Source organism: Zonotrichia albicollis, chromosome 1 (assembly GCF_047830755.1).
Source record: "Zonotrichia albicollis isolate bZonAlb1 chromosome 1, bZonAlb1.hap1, whole genome shotgun sequence".
Lineage (NCBI taxonomy): Eukaryota > Metazoa > Chordata > Aves > Passeriformes > Passerellidae > Zonotrichia > Zonotrichia albicollis.
This window is the reverse complement of record NC_133819.1, coordinates 43,496,873-43,510,049: the sequence shown is the minus strand read 5'-3', so window position 1 is coordinate 43,510,049 and position 13,177 is coordinate 43,496,873. Positions and strand designations below refer to the sequence as shown.

The window sequence follows — 13,177 nt, the reverse complement described above, 5'->3', positions numbered from 1 at the left end:
GGTCAGCATTAGATGATAACATATGTATGTTTAGATGATAACATATTTATGTGTTTAGTGTTCAAATAGAGCTTTGTTTCTCAATCTAACTCACAGGATATTTCTGACCCTCTGCAAACTACAGAGAAAAGCTCTAGCAGTCCATGCAAAGAACACTTATTTTTATCCCCTGCTACCTCTTTGCTGCTTCTTTTGAGTTCAAGGCTAATTCTTTAATCACATTGCCATTGTTATATAATGATTTTTATTGATTGAAAAGGTTGCCACATCTAGGTGGTGCCAGCAACAGGGTTTGGACAGACAAACCCTCTATAGGCAAATGATTTACTATCCAAACCACAATCTGTGTGCAAAACTAAATGCAACAATGGAAATGAAAGGGGACAGAAAAACCAGGAAGGAGCTGCTCTATGAGGCTTGGCTTATGTCACTTAATAATTTAAACTTTGTTTGTATCTTTGCATAAGAGTCAGTTATCTGATAAGTTAGCCCATTGCCAGAAAGGAGTTCTATGCCTAAGAAAACATAAAAATATCATTGCAACAGGAAAGAATGCCAGGGAAGAAATTTTGCAGCTTTTGCACCTGTATCTCCAAGATATTAAAAGCACTTGTTTGTCCTAAAGGATACCTTTTTAAATAATATCGACCTGGGTGAAAGCAAGAAGAGACAAACCAGAAAATGTGTTGTTTAATCATCTGCTGCAGCTTGTTCATCTGCCTGTCATGGGTGCTTGTTTGTTGTGTGATGTTTTCTAGATGGTCTCACTGTTTTAGGTGTCACAGGGAACAGTAACATCAGCAAGTCACATGGAGAAAGGATGCAAGAGTGAGGAGATAAAGTGCTTAGTGATTACACTATTTTACCTTGTAGTATCTAGCATACTTGCCAGAAAATAAAGTAAAATTGCTTAAGAGTATCTTTGTTTAAACAAAGAAACAGCAGTTGGATGCAATATAAAAAGTATGTGTCTATTTTGCCATTGAGGAATTAAATCCTTTTATCTGTGGAAGTAGAGTTTTTCCTAGCACAAGGTAGTGTGAAGCATCTCTCTACATACAGGGACTGTATATTGAGATGAAGAGCGCTGGAATTCATAAAATATAGATATCCTCACCTGTTACCATTTCCATTCTTGAAAATTTTACTATTTATATTCTTATATTTAGTATATTTATAGTATGTTATTTTTATACTCTTAAAATTAATACTTAGTTTATTATCTGAAGAAGAAAGTAGGGAAAAACCTTTAGTCTGAATGACTGTTTCTACACGTCTGTCTTAAACCCATATATGTATGCACACACTGTATTTCATTTGAGATGCTTAAAGTGGATTCCAAATAAAAATGTAAGGAGTTGAATTGTGAAAAAAAATGCACACGTGCCTAAGATAAAGGAGTACAAGAACATCTAGCTACAAAGTAATCCATTCACATGTCCTGTTGAGTTGGGATTGGATGGACAGTAGATATCTCTAAAATATGTTAATCTGAGAAATCAAGAAAGAAATTATATTTCTAGAACATGTCTCTTTCTAAGATGAGAGCAACTTTAGTATATGAACAACACTAAATCTCTGTGGAATGCAGGGAGTAAGTTTTATCTTACATTATTTTACTGCATAAGAAGAAAGGTAGGGTGTATCTTGTCATCATCTTAGGGAAGATTTATGAGGCCTTCACGCAACATCATTATGTATATGTAATGAAATCCTTAGCAAGTTTAAAATTGGGAGTTACCAAAAGGTCAGTTTTGCAATATGTAATTTAGTCACTGGAATTACCAAGGGACATTTTGTAACACTACTTTACATTTCAACCAATGCAACTATAATTGGAGCAAGTTCTTTTGTTTGGAACTTTTTTTTTTGGCACTGCAATGGAAAAATATATCTGTAGCTGGCTCTAAAAAGAGAAAACTTTGTTCTCCACCACTTTTTCATAGGAGTGTATGTGTGTCATTGTAAAACAATTACAGCTCCCTGTCATTTGTTAGCGAAAAGTCTGCACCCATCTATCCTGTAAATATGGTTGGGTAAAAAAATCTCATGAGTGAGAGAGTCTCTGTGGAAACTGAAAGTGGCTTAGGATCTTACCAAAGCCATTTCTTTCTTCAGCATCCTTTGCAAAGCTTTTCAGTCTACCGCTTTCTTTCCAACATTAGACCTCTAATCCTTTAGGGCTGGTAAGCTGGGAGTTCTGAATGGGGAGGCTAATGTGCATCACTTCAAGAAATCCTTCTTCTCAGTGATTGAAAATACCAATTTCCATTCTGTGATCTGTCAAGTGTGTCAGTAAAGAAGTCTTTGCTCTCTGGTCTGACTATATATCCTGAAATGAAAAAGCCAAAAATAGCTAGTTCTCCATCAAAATTTCTCAGCTGAAGCTCATTTTTCTGTAGGCTGCAAAGCATCCTGCTGTTTCTTCCAAGGTTTCACAGCTTTTGGTCATAGTCAAATTCAACCTATGAGTGATTATGCAAATTAACCCTGAGAAATTATTTTCTTAGCACAGAAGAGTGAAAAGATGTGTTGAATTCCTTAACAGCTTTAGGGCACAAGTACAAAGGACAAATTTGTTAGCAACAGCTATGATAAACAAAAATATTGTTGAAGTGTTTCTTAATGTGTGTTTAGATTTTCATCATGAATCTTAGATGTTGATCAGGAAGCTATCATATCTTAAACCAAGAAGAACAGAAGCTATGGCATTGCAAGCTCATATCTGAAAAATAGATATTAAAAGCTGCTGGGAAGGAGAAGCATGGTATAATAATTATATATTACAAACTAGATTTAAGACAGCTAGAGACAGATTTCTGGAAATTATCTTAAGATTCCAGTCCTTGCTTATCATGTAGTATTTTAATTTTTTCTTTAAGAACCCACCTTTTATTTACATTTTGAAAAAGCCTGGTATAGGCAATGTGCTCCACGTTTCTTTTTCTTTTTTTTTGGTTTTTCATGCCAGGAATACAAGGTGTTGTGGAAGCTTATCAGAGTTGCCTTCCCAAGCTGCAGCTGTATGGACCAACAAACATTGCTCCCATCATCCAGAAAGTGGCAAAATCTGCATCAGAGGAGACCAACACCAAGGAGGCCTCAGTAAGGGAAAAAAAAAACCTGTGTTTGCCTTTTTTTCTTGTCTTATGATGGATCTCTTGTAGGCCATCAAGGCCTTGTAATGCAGATTATGCCTTCACAGTTTTTATCAACTGCCTTCAAAGAAGGCAGCTTTAACCCATGTCAGCTGGAACAGTGTATCCAGTCTTTCTAGATTTGGTTGTCGCAGCTTTACAGTCTTTCCCCACTCATCTATTTCCTGCTTTTAGTGCTGTTTCATTGTAGCACACCCAGTTCTTCACTGTGGAAATAGAAACGGCACTGCTAAGGTTACAAAAATTGAGCATTGAAGCCCTAAAAGTTTTGGTTGTACCACGAGATGAGTTCAAATGATTCCCAATTCAGACTATCCAATTTTGTGTCTCCTGCACAGGCTGTACTAAAATTTTTCTGTTCACCTAGGGAACTTTTCCAACTATTAATTTGAAAATGGTAAGGATACAATTTTCAGCTTGTTATTACTGATAAAGTGATTTGTGCCTTTTAGAAACTGGAAGACAAATCTGCTAGCCAGCACCTGATAAAAACCCCAGGACAGATTTTTTGGGCTAAAACACTTACATATAGATCACATTTTAAATGTACACCCTTGAGATGCTTTAAGTTTATTTTGATCCTGCCTTGAAGACAGAATGGGAAAAAGGGAGAACAAGAGAAATGGAGGGAATATGTAAGCGAGTAGGTCTGAGCCATTTACAAGAGCAGAGGTGAAAAGGAGTAAAGGATGTAAGAGAGATATTGTGTACTGCAGCACAAAAAGTGCTAAGTACAGAACAGAATCGATCTGGACACTGGCATGTGCATGATCACCTGGCCTAGAGCTCACTCTAAGCTTTCTCCATGTGCAGGGCCTTTTTTAAGACCTATTAGGGCAGCAGTTGCCAAATATTTCTGTTCTTGAGTCTGGCTTGTGACTGATATTTACAAGAGCATGTAGTGACAGAACAAAGGGTAATGGCTTCAAACTAAAAGAGGATGACTTTAGATTAGATATTAGAAAACCACTCTTTACTGTGAGAGTGGTGAGACACTGGAACAGGTTGCCTGGAGAAGCTAAGGTTACCCCATCCCTGGAAGTGTTCAAGGACAGGTTGGATGGAGCTCTGAGCAACCGAGTCTAGTGGAACGTGTCCCTGCTTCATCATCTGTTCAGCCTAAATGATCTTTAAGGTCCTTTCCAATCCAAACCATTCTATGATTCTGTGATTCCACTGTTGTTTCCAGAACCTTGATAGTATTTAGGGTCCCAGTCCTAAAATGGGAAATTGCTATGTTTGAATTTCCATACCCACCTTAATCCTGAGGTGGCTCACTCTATTCCCAGTGCTGTTTCTGATCTAATATGATCTTTCTATCTGAAAAACAATTTACAGTATAAATGTTCAAGATTAAGTTTTTTCCCTTGCATGTTTTGTTTTATTTGTGGCAGGACAAGATGATTGGAACATTTTGAGTTTATACCACTGTATACACATAAATATTATTAATGTTTAGTGTGTTGGTATTGCTCATGCAGAGTGACCAAATCCTATGATTTGTTTGATTTGTTCATTTTTCCTATTAATGCACTATAAATTTCTTATAAATGACTCCAGCTGCCCAACAATTAATAGAGGATCCAAGTAAGGGCCACTCTTCACCATTACCATGTCACAGCTCATGCTCCCAGTTCAGTGGGCTTTGGAGATTTGGGAGAGAAATTACAAGCTTACCAAATTACTTGCTGTCCACTAGAGAATGAGAAAGCCTCTCTTTGGGGCTCTGTGTGAAGAGTATGAAGATGGATATATTCCTGCCTTGCTCTCCTCAGGGACCCCTTTACTCTGCAGAGAGGAAATTAGTAGCTGAGGAGCTTGGAATGGAAAATTCTGTGTAGTCCGTATAAAGGTTCTTTTCTCTCTAAAAAGGTCCATGAGTGAGTTACCAGAAGTAATTTTATAGTTTTTAACTTAAAATATTAAGCAGTTTTGGACTAATGACATAATTAACTAATGACATAATTTTTCACTTGTTGTCCAACACCTTCAGCAATACTTCATCCTGCTGATCCTGACGGACGGCGTCATCACGGACATGGCTGACACCAGAGAGGCCATCGTCCACGCCTCCCACCTCCCCATGTCCGTCATCATCGTCGGCGTGGGCAACGCTGATTTCAGTGACATGCAGATGCTGGACGGCGATGATGGCATCCTGAGGTCGCCCAAGGGCGAGCCTGTGCTTCGAGACATTGTCCAGTTTGTGCCATTCAGGAACTTCAAACATGTAAGCTGTTTTTTCATCCTTGCCACAGAAGGGTGAGTGGGTATAGTGAATGATTTGTGGGGCTGGGCTTAACTCTGGATATGTGTGAAATGTTGAGTAAGTCTGGGGCATTATTGTGTCAGAAATAGTGGAAAAAAAAGGATTCAGAACGTGCTCCATTAGTGAGCTGGTGAGGGTGGGGAAGGAAGAGATGAGGCACAATCCCTATGCTTTTCATGGTGTCAGTCCTTGCTTCCACTTTCTCCCTGATTTAATTTGGTTACTTTCCCTGCCTGATTTTTCATGGTGTCTGTTTCCCATTCTCTTTTGCATCTGTTCTATTAAGACTATTGTATTCTGCTTTCCATTCCTTCATTTCCGCAGATAGATGAAATGGCTTTGAATTTGTCCTCACAGTGTTCCCCAGGAGGCTTTTTCTTTATTGAGGTTTGGTCCCTGAGTTCTCAAATGCAGGGTACTCTACCCACGGCATCCTGGTTACCTCCAAACCCTTTCCCAAATTCTGTACAAGAACAAAGGCAAGCAAGTGGCATTACTGAGAGCTTCCCTCTGCCCTCAGCAGCTGTTCCTGGCTGAGACCAGTGTGGTGTAGAAGACACTCTGTAGGAAAGAAAGGAACAGAACCAGCATTAAATTACCAAATCTAAAGTAAAGCTTTGGTCATGAACTTTTCTTCTCAGTCACCTGCCCTACACTATGCCATCTGTTCCAGGGACTTTTCAGCAGCAGGGGGGGCATAGCATTCCCCAGCAGGAGGAGCTTTCCCATACCCAGAGAGGTTTTTCCAAGCCTTTCTGCTCCATATGGAGACATGCATTATGTTCTCCTGCAATGCTGATCCCATCCCTTTCCTTCCCTTTTTCCACCATTCTTCTTTCCTCTCATTTCTGCTACATTGATTTGGTTCTCAAGGCTGTTTTTTTGCTCTGTCTAGGAAGGATATCCTCAGTATTCAATTTGAGAATTTCTTTACCTCACAGTGCAACTGACTCATTCTCCTCATGAGATTGCTCTTTTCAATCTGCTCCCATACACTAGAGATCCTTAGATTTGGATATGTCACAGCCAAGTTCTCAACTCTGGGCTGGTTTTGATCTGCATATGGGTTCACACCGCTTACATTTCGTTTTAAATTTAGCTTCTCTTTTAGTTTTTCTGGGATTTTTGTCACCACATGAGGATTTTTTTTCTGTTTGCTACTTCCAAAATACCTTTATTTTTCTCTTTGCAAGGGTTCTTTTTTTCTCATTTCAAAATGCAATTTTGCAATATTTGCTTTAGATCTACACACACTTCTTACTTTCACAAACTCTACTGAGGAGCAAGAGAAAGAAACTTGTTCCTTAATTTCCTTCTAGCTTTATGTAAGCCATGGATGCACACAGGAGGGAAAACTCACCTTATGGTATTAGTTTGGTGCCACCATGCCACATAGCTGCAGATTGACTTCTGAGCTGTAGACAAACACATTTCTGTGCTGACAGGGGCACACAGCCACCTACCTGCTGAATCAAAGTATGAGCACAACCACCTCAGAGCTTGTGATTCCTTCAGCACAAAATCACAAGTGTGTAGTGCTGCACTGTAGTCATTGGAAAAGTGTCCAGAGCTGAGTTATTTATGGGCTAGTGGGAGAGATACTTTTAATTAGGTGAAAACATGTTTCTGCAAGGAACTGGCACAGCCAGCTACATTTGTTATTTTTCGTTTCACTTTTTTTTTAATGAAGCGAAAATCATCCTGGATGTAATAGATTAATGCTGACAGTTGCAGTTCTGGGCTCTAAATATATTGTGCCCCTGATGTTAACTTGTGACTGAATCTGTGGCATTGTTATTACCAGCACTGGTCAAATGACAAGCATATATTCTTTTTAGCTGATTTAGATTAACTTCCCTGGTATTGGGAGAGGAAAGCAATCTTTATGTATTCTTCTTGTTAAATAGTGATATTTTTCTCCCTCTTTCAGTAACAAAGATAACACAGGTATAGAGATACATTTGTATTTGCTCTATCAGAAAAGTTATATCTTATGCAACCTGATATTTAGTCTGTTTATTGTGATGTTTCAGCTTTTCAACAAATGTCAGTGTAATGGATGAGTGTTCATAAAAATAGTCACTTCTGGTTTAATTTCTTTATTGTCATATCCCAAATAATCTCTCTCTTTCAACAAAGTGACATTCACATCTTCCTTGCTTATTTAGCACTAACAAAAGACTATACATCAGCCAGTGAAATAATTTTTCATAGGAGAAATGAGTGTGATGTTTTGATTCAAATTTATTTTTTCCCACAGAGGAAATGCAGATTTAACACATTTGGGAGATTTTTGTCAGATCAGTTCTGACTGAACACAAGAATTTACATACATCAGCATATTTTGACAACTTTAAGCAAAATACATGTTTAGGTAAAAATTCCATTCCTTTTGCCAATGTACCTTGTGTTAATTTATTAAGAAAAAAAAAAGTTGAAAGATCTTTTTAGAAAGATTAAAAATCATATTGTGTAAGGTTTATAGGTTTTTCTGATAAAGCAAGTATTTATTTACTTATTCCTAAATCCATATTATATCTGTTAGTGACAGAAGGAGAGAAGAAAATGTTATGTGTGAGCATTTATTTTTTTGTTTTGCTGGAAGAGCAAACCAAAATTCCCTTGGGGCCAACCCAAGCAATATTTTTTTTTCATTACTTCTATTCTCAGGTCAGCTTGGAACTCAAAATCTCATATCTATCCAAAGAGATCAAAATAATCTGTGCAAAACCTTGCCCTTTGAGAAAATGGAAGGGGGGAGAAGGAAGATGTAAAAAATAACCTACAGAACAAATCCCTTTTATTTTATAAGTTTGACTTCAGAGAAGGTTCTGAGCTTGCACAGCACTAACACAGGAATTTAACACATTTCAATTAGTTATTCACATACCTAAAATCTTATACCCACATCAATGTTTTACTGGCTTAAGACTCAGTGCAGACAGAGGCTCTATTATAGAGGTTTCATCTCCTACACAATACAGTGCAGCAGAAGTGCTTCAGTAAAACATCTAAGCTCTTTCTAAGGAGTATCTTTGAAGTCATCCAAATAATAATGGCAACAGCAGTGACTCTTGGCAAATCCTGTAGTTGTAGAAGCTTGATAAAATCAAGGTAACCATTAAGACTTAAAACACGTCCCATTGTGGAGTGGGTGACATATGCCATTTGCTAAAGGGGAACATAACAAACAAGGGAAACATATTTTCCCTGAATCCAAGTGACTTTTTTCTCTCTGTAATCACCACCACCCCAGTAATGTGAGCGTCCTTCACCTGAAACTGTAAAACAGCAATGCTCCATCACTGAAACGCAGTTGAAGAGAATCATCTGCCTCAATGCATTCACAGTCATATTTTAAGAAATTAAATTTTCTGCCTTTGGGATTTATGATAAATTTACTGGGCACAAATCTGATGCCACAGGTAGATTGTATTCCATTCTGCATTGTATTTAATCACAAAGGTTAACAGCTGTGTGTTAATAACATACATCACAAAGGAGTGTAGAAAGCACAGCTCATAATCACTGCAAGGAGCAATGTTTTGCACTATGCATTGTAGTTAAAGGTTAAGCATTGTGAAGCCATAGAACTGAACCAACAGTCATTTGTAATACACACCAATTACAGACTCACAGGGGATTATATTCCTGCTGCTGACTGATCTGACTGTTGTGTATCAGCTATCACTTAATAACTATTCATCTGAGGTGCTTATTGCTAGAATGCTCTTAAAGCAGTGGAGAAAATGTTACAGTAAAACATTAATTTAATATCCCATTTGTGGTAAAGACCCAGCAAAGGCAATCTTTTCACAACACTGATGAACTTTAGCTTAGAAGATACTGAGTGTAATTCTCACTGATGAAAATGCTGCTTTGCACCATCTGATCCACAAATGAGAGTGCTTTACCACCAAAAAAAGTATGTAACGTACAGGTGGTCCAAATCATTAGAGAGGGAAACAATCCCAAGCCTGTTTTTGGGATGTTCCCTGCTAGAAAGAGCCCCAGGACCAAAAGACATCACTGGCATGATGAAACTCTAAAGCAACAGTTGCCCATTGCTCAGACTGAAGTATGGGTCAAGCCAGCTACCCCAGGGCAATCCTGTGTGGGGCACATATTGCCTGTGAGCCTGTGGGCACAGTACATGTTTTTGCCTAAACCTCAATTAAAGGCTTTTCAGTTGAGAGCTCCTGAAGTGTGAGTGATTCAGCTGTGCATCTGAGCCCTGACAGAGCCTATTGTGAAGGGCTGACCCTTCCTACCTCCCGGAGGAATGGATGTGGCATCAGAAGAGGGAAGAGGTGGAGGGAGGATGATGCACAGCAGTGAGTGCTCTTGGCCCAAAGTTCAGAACATGTGAAGTACACAGATCCAGAGAAGCTGATGGCAATGCTCTTGCCCAGCATTTTTAACCACAGAGCAGAGTGAAGTTTCCAGATTGCTACAGCTTGTGTGTGCAGCACTGGCTCAGGGCTCTTCCCCCACTCCCTGTTTTTACCTCTATGTAGGGTTGTATTTTTGGTAAAATAGCACGGAGGCAGGCTAAGGTATGTACAGCTTTGACACACTGAGAAGGAAATTTAAAAAAACAGTAATTTTCAATAGCATTGTAGAAATCAGCCATTTGTGTGATTCCAAGGGGTATTTTCTGATTATTTTAGTTGGAACTACATGAACTTTAAGGTTCCTTCAAACCCAAATAATTTCATTATTCTATAAAACAGGTTTAGGCAAGAATAGGGCAACTCTGAAAAACCATGCATTTCCCTTTTCAGGATTAAAGTGAATGGGTTCTCTTACTGTGTAACACCTTAAAACATTTGCTGCACTGACACATAAAGTATGCTCTATGCTTTGCCAGTTTGTTCATGCAGAAATGTTCCAGGCTTTTTTGGCTGCACAAATATTTTGATATAAATGTCACAGCAGTTAATCTTATTTGTTACTAATCTCATATGTGAGTCAAAATACAACAATACAGGGAAGAAAAACCCCAGCTGTTTCTGGTTTTGCCAACATTATCTTTGTATTATAATATTTGATACTGGAATTTCTAATAGTCTGGAGTTTTCTTTACCCTTGGATTCATGTGCCTACAAATAGATTACCATTTACATTCTGTTTAAGCCAAATTTTAAGACTCTGTAAGGATAAGGATGCCACCCCATGAAACAGAGTAGGCCAAAAAATAGTCAGTGCAACTGCTTTGTGACGTGGTAGTTTTGCAACTTGGCTGATAACACTAGAGAGAGTGAGGAGGAAAGTGTTCATTAATTTGGGAAAAAGTACTTGGTGCGCAGAAGAAATGTCATCCAGCCACTGGTTGAGTTCCCATGCATCGTCTGAGGTGCAGTCTGCACTCTCTGGAGATAAATACTTCAATTTAAAGCTCTCAAAATGACATTTAAGTGTTTGCATTTTTACTGCATTTTTGCGGTGGGCTCAAAGGAAACATGACCAAGAAGGCTGGCTCCTGAGGACTTGGAACCAGCTCTACCCAAACACTTAGAAACAAGAAAATCCAAAACATGGGGCAAGAGAGTGCATGGGAGAATGAGTCCAACTTTGTCGCTGTTGACTTCAGGGGCTGAGGAATGTCCATGTGACACACACAGGTAATGGTTGCCCACAAAACATCCACAGGCCCCTCTGCTTTAAAATGAAGCATTTCAGGGCATGAGGCAGCGACTCTGTGGGGCTGATGGAGGGCAGGGCTCCTCACTGCACTGATGGGGAGCCCTCCTCCCTGCCTGGGGTGAAAGCCAGTGGCCATCTCTGTATTTGTCCCTACCTTTCAGGGTCATCAGTTCTTAGTCTGGTGGGTACCTGCCAGTTTTACATTGCAGGAAGAGCTCTAAAGCCTCCACCAAGCCCACGATTGAAGATTTCTTGTAACCAAGGTTTAGCTCCAATAAACACAAAGTATTTTTGATTGAATTAAAACTTTTCCATCCATTAAAACACCATGCCAGATTCTGAGGAACAGAATGGTGATGAAGGCCTCCCTTTCTCAGTGTAGTCCATTCATGTTCAGCTTGGAGCTCTGCAGGGTTCCTTGCTGAACACTGATGAATGAAGTCTTTGCAGCTTTTTATTGTGATATGGGGCTCTCCCAGAGTGCAGGGAAGTTCAGTTACCCTGAACTTAAAATAGTCCAAATGGGCCTGAAGTCACACAGAGAAATTTTGGCTTTAGTGTACTTTGAGGCAGCTACAGCTCCATAGCCAAACTGGCTTACAAAATGAGTTTCCAGCAATAGTATGATTCACTTTAAGTCTTTTTTGCCTTCCATTTCTGTACCATACTTCCTCCCTTGATGTAATGGCACCAATGCCTCTAAAATCCATGGCACTTCAAGCAGAGAACCAGGTTAATGCTTGTGTTTTCTACCATTTCCTGCAGGCATCCCCAGCTGCTCTAGCAAAAAGCGTTTTGGCTGAAGTTCCAAACCAAGTCGTGGACTATTACAATGGCAAAGGGATAAAACCAAAATGTATGTCAGAATACGAGTCTTCCAGGACACTAGCTCCATGAACCTGCCTGCACTCTTTTACAAAATTAAAAAAGAAAAATACTACTGTCTACAACTACTGTATTTAAAAAATGAAACAAAAAAATAGCACGTTTTGGTGATTTTTAACTAAAATACCTTTTTTTTTTTTTGCATGTGTAGCCTAAAGGCTTCAATCTGTTAAGCGGTTGTATTGTTGAAACCTTTTTATGAGAAAAAAAACCCAGAAAAAAAAAGTGAACTCTTTACATTACAGCATGTTGCCTTGAAATAAAAAGTTATCTGTATCTGGTTTTTATACAGGTTTGTTGAAATTTTGCTAAATTTCTTATATTTACACTGTAAAGCATTTTGAAATATTTATTGAGAGTCGATAGCCAAAATGTCTTTGGTTTAATCTACTATGAACTGAGAGATTTTTCAAAATGGCAGATGCATGAACTGTATTTTGCATGTTTAAAATAAAAACAACACAGTTTTGCAGTTGTCTTTATTTCTCTCTCTGCAACAAGGCTGCCTTGCTTTCAACTTCCATATTCCAAGGGAAGGGTAATAAAGGGTTTCAAGAGATACCTGACCTGAAGCATGGACATTTCTAATGTTAGCACCTTATAACATGGACCCCCAAACAAGCCCACTCAGTCTGTGGCCTGAGTAGTAACTTTTCAAAAGCCTGACAAATCCAGCTGTTACAAAGTGTTCAGACCATAACTGTAAAGAGATCTGGCTTGGAGAGCATGATCCATCAAGACTGCATGTCATAAAACATGCCAACTTAATCCAAACAGTCTGGCTGGCTTTCAAACAGGATGTATTTTGGCTATCCAATTCTATAACCTCTTTTGTTTGGGAATTCTTCTTTTGTTTCATTTGTGTTTCTAAATCTCACATACAGTATCCAACTCTATGTGGCACATTTTCCAAATGAAATTTTGCATGGCCTGATTTTGTGACAAGCAAATGATTTGTAACTTCATCCTCACACAGATCACCCATGTGTGTCAGAACTGTTTTTTTACCAAAAGAATATTGAAGCCACCTTTTTTTAAATAAAAGATGACACACACAAGAATAAAATGGTGGTGGATTGCACTTTCTATTGAAATATTTCTGTGTGTAAGTGAAGAAATTAGATCAGTATTTTCTGTGTTTGAAGGATGTGACTCATTAAAAACTAAGGAGAAAAACTGACAAAAAATAATCTTGGTGGGATTGTCCAAAAGGAACAAC

At 38.6% G+C, this 13,177-nt stretch overlaps 1 protein-coding gene across 3 annotated transcripts in view; it reads left to right on the top strand.

Moving 5' to 3' along the window:
• The window catches only part of CPNE4 (copine 4), a 226,518-nt gene extending 214,078 nt beyond the window's left edge, over window positions 1–12,440 (top strand). For all 3 annotated transcript variants that reach the window (XM_074539635.1, XM_005481004.4, XM_005481003.4), the window contains 3 exons: window positions 2,972–3,105; window positions 5,152–5,388; window positions 11,839–12,440. In XM_074539635.1, coding sequence (XP_074395736.1) covers window positions 2,972–3,105; window positions 5,152–5,388; window positions 11,839–11,970 — 503 coding nt within the window. In that variant the 3' untranslated portion in view covers window positions 11,971–12,440. The remainder of the gene's footprint in view (window positions 1–2,971; window positions 3,106–5,151; window positions 5,389–11,838) is intronic.
• The last annotated feature ends 737 nt before the right edge of the window (window positions 12,441–13,177 follow it).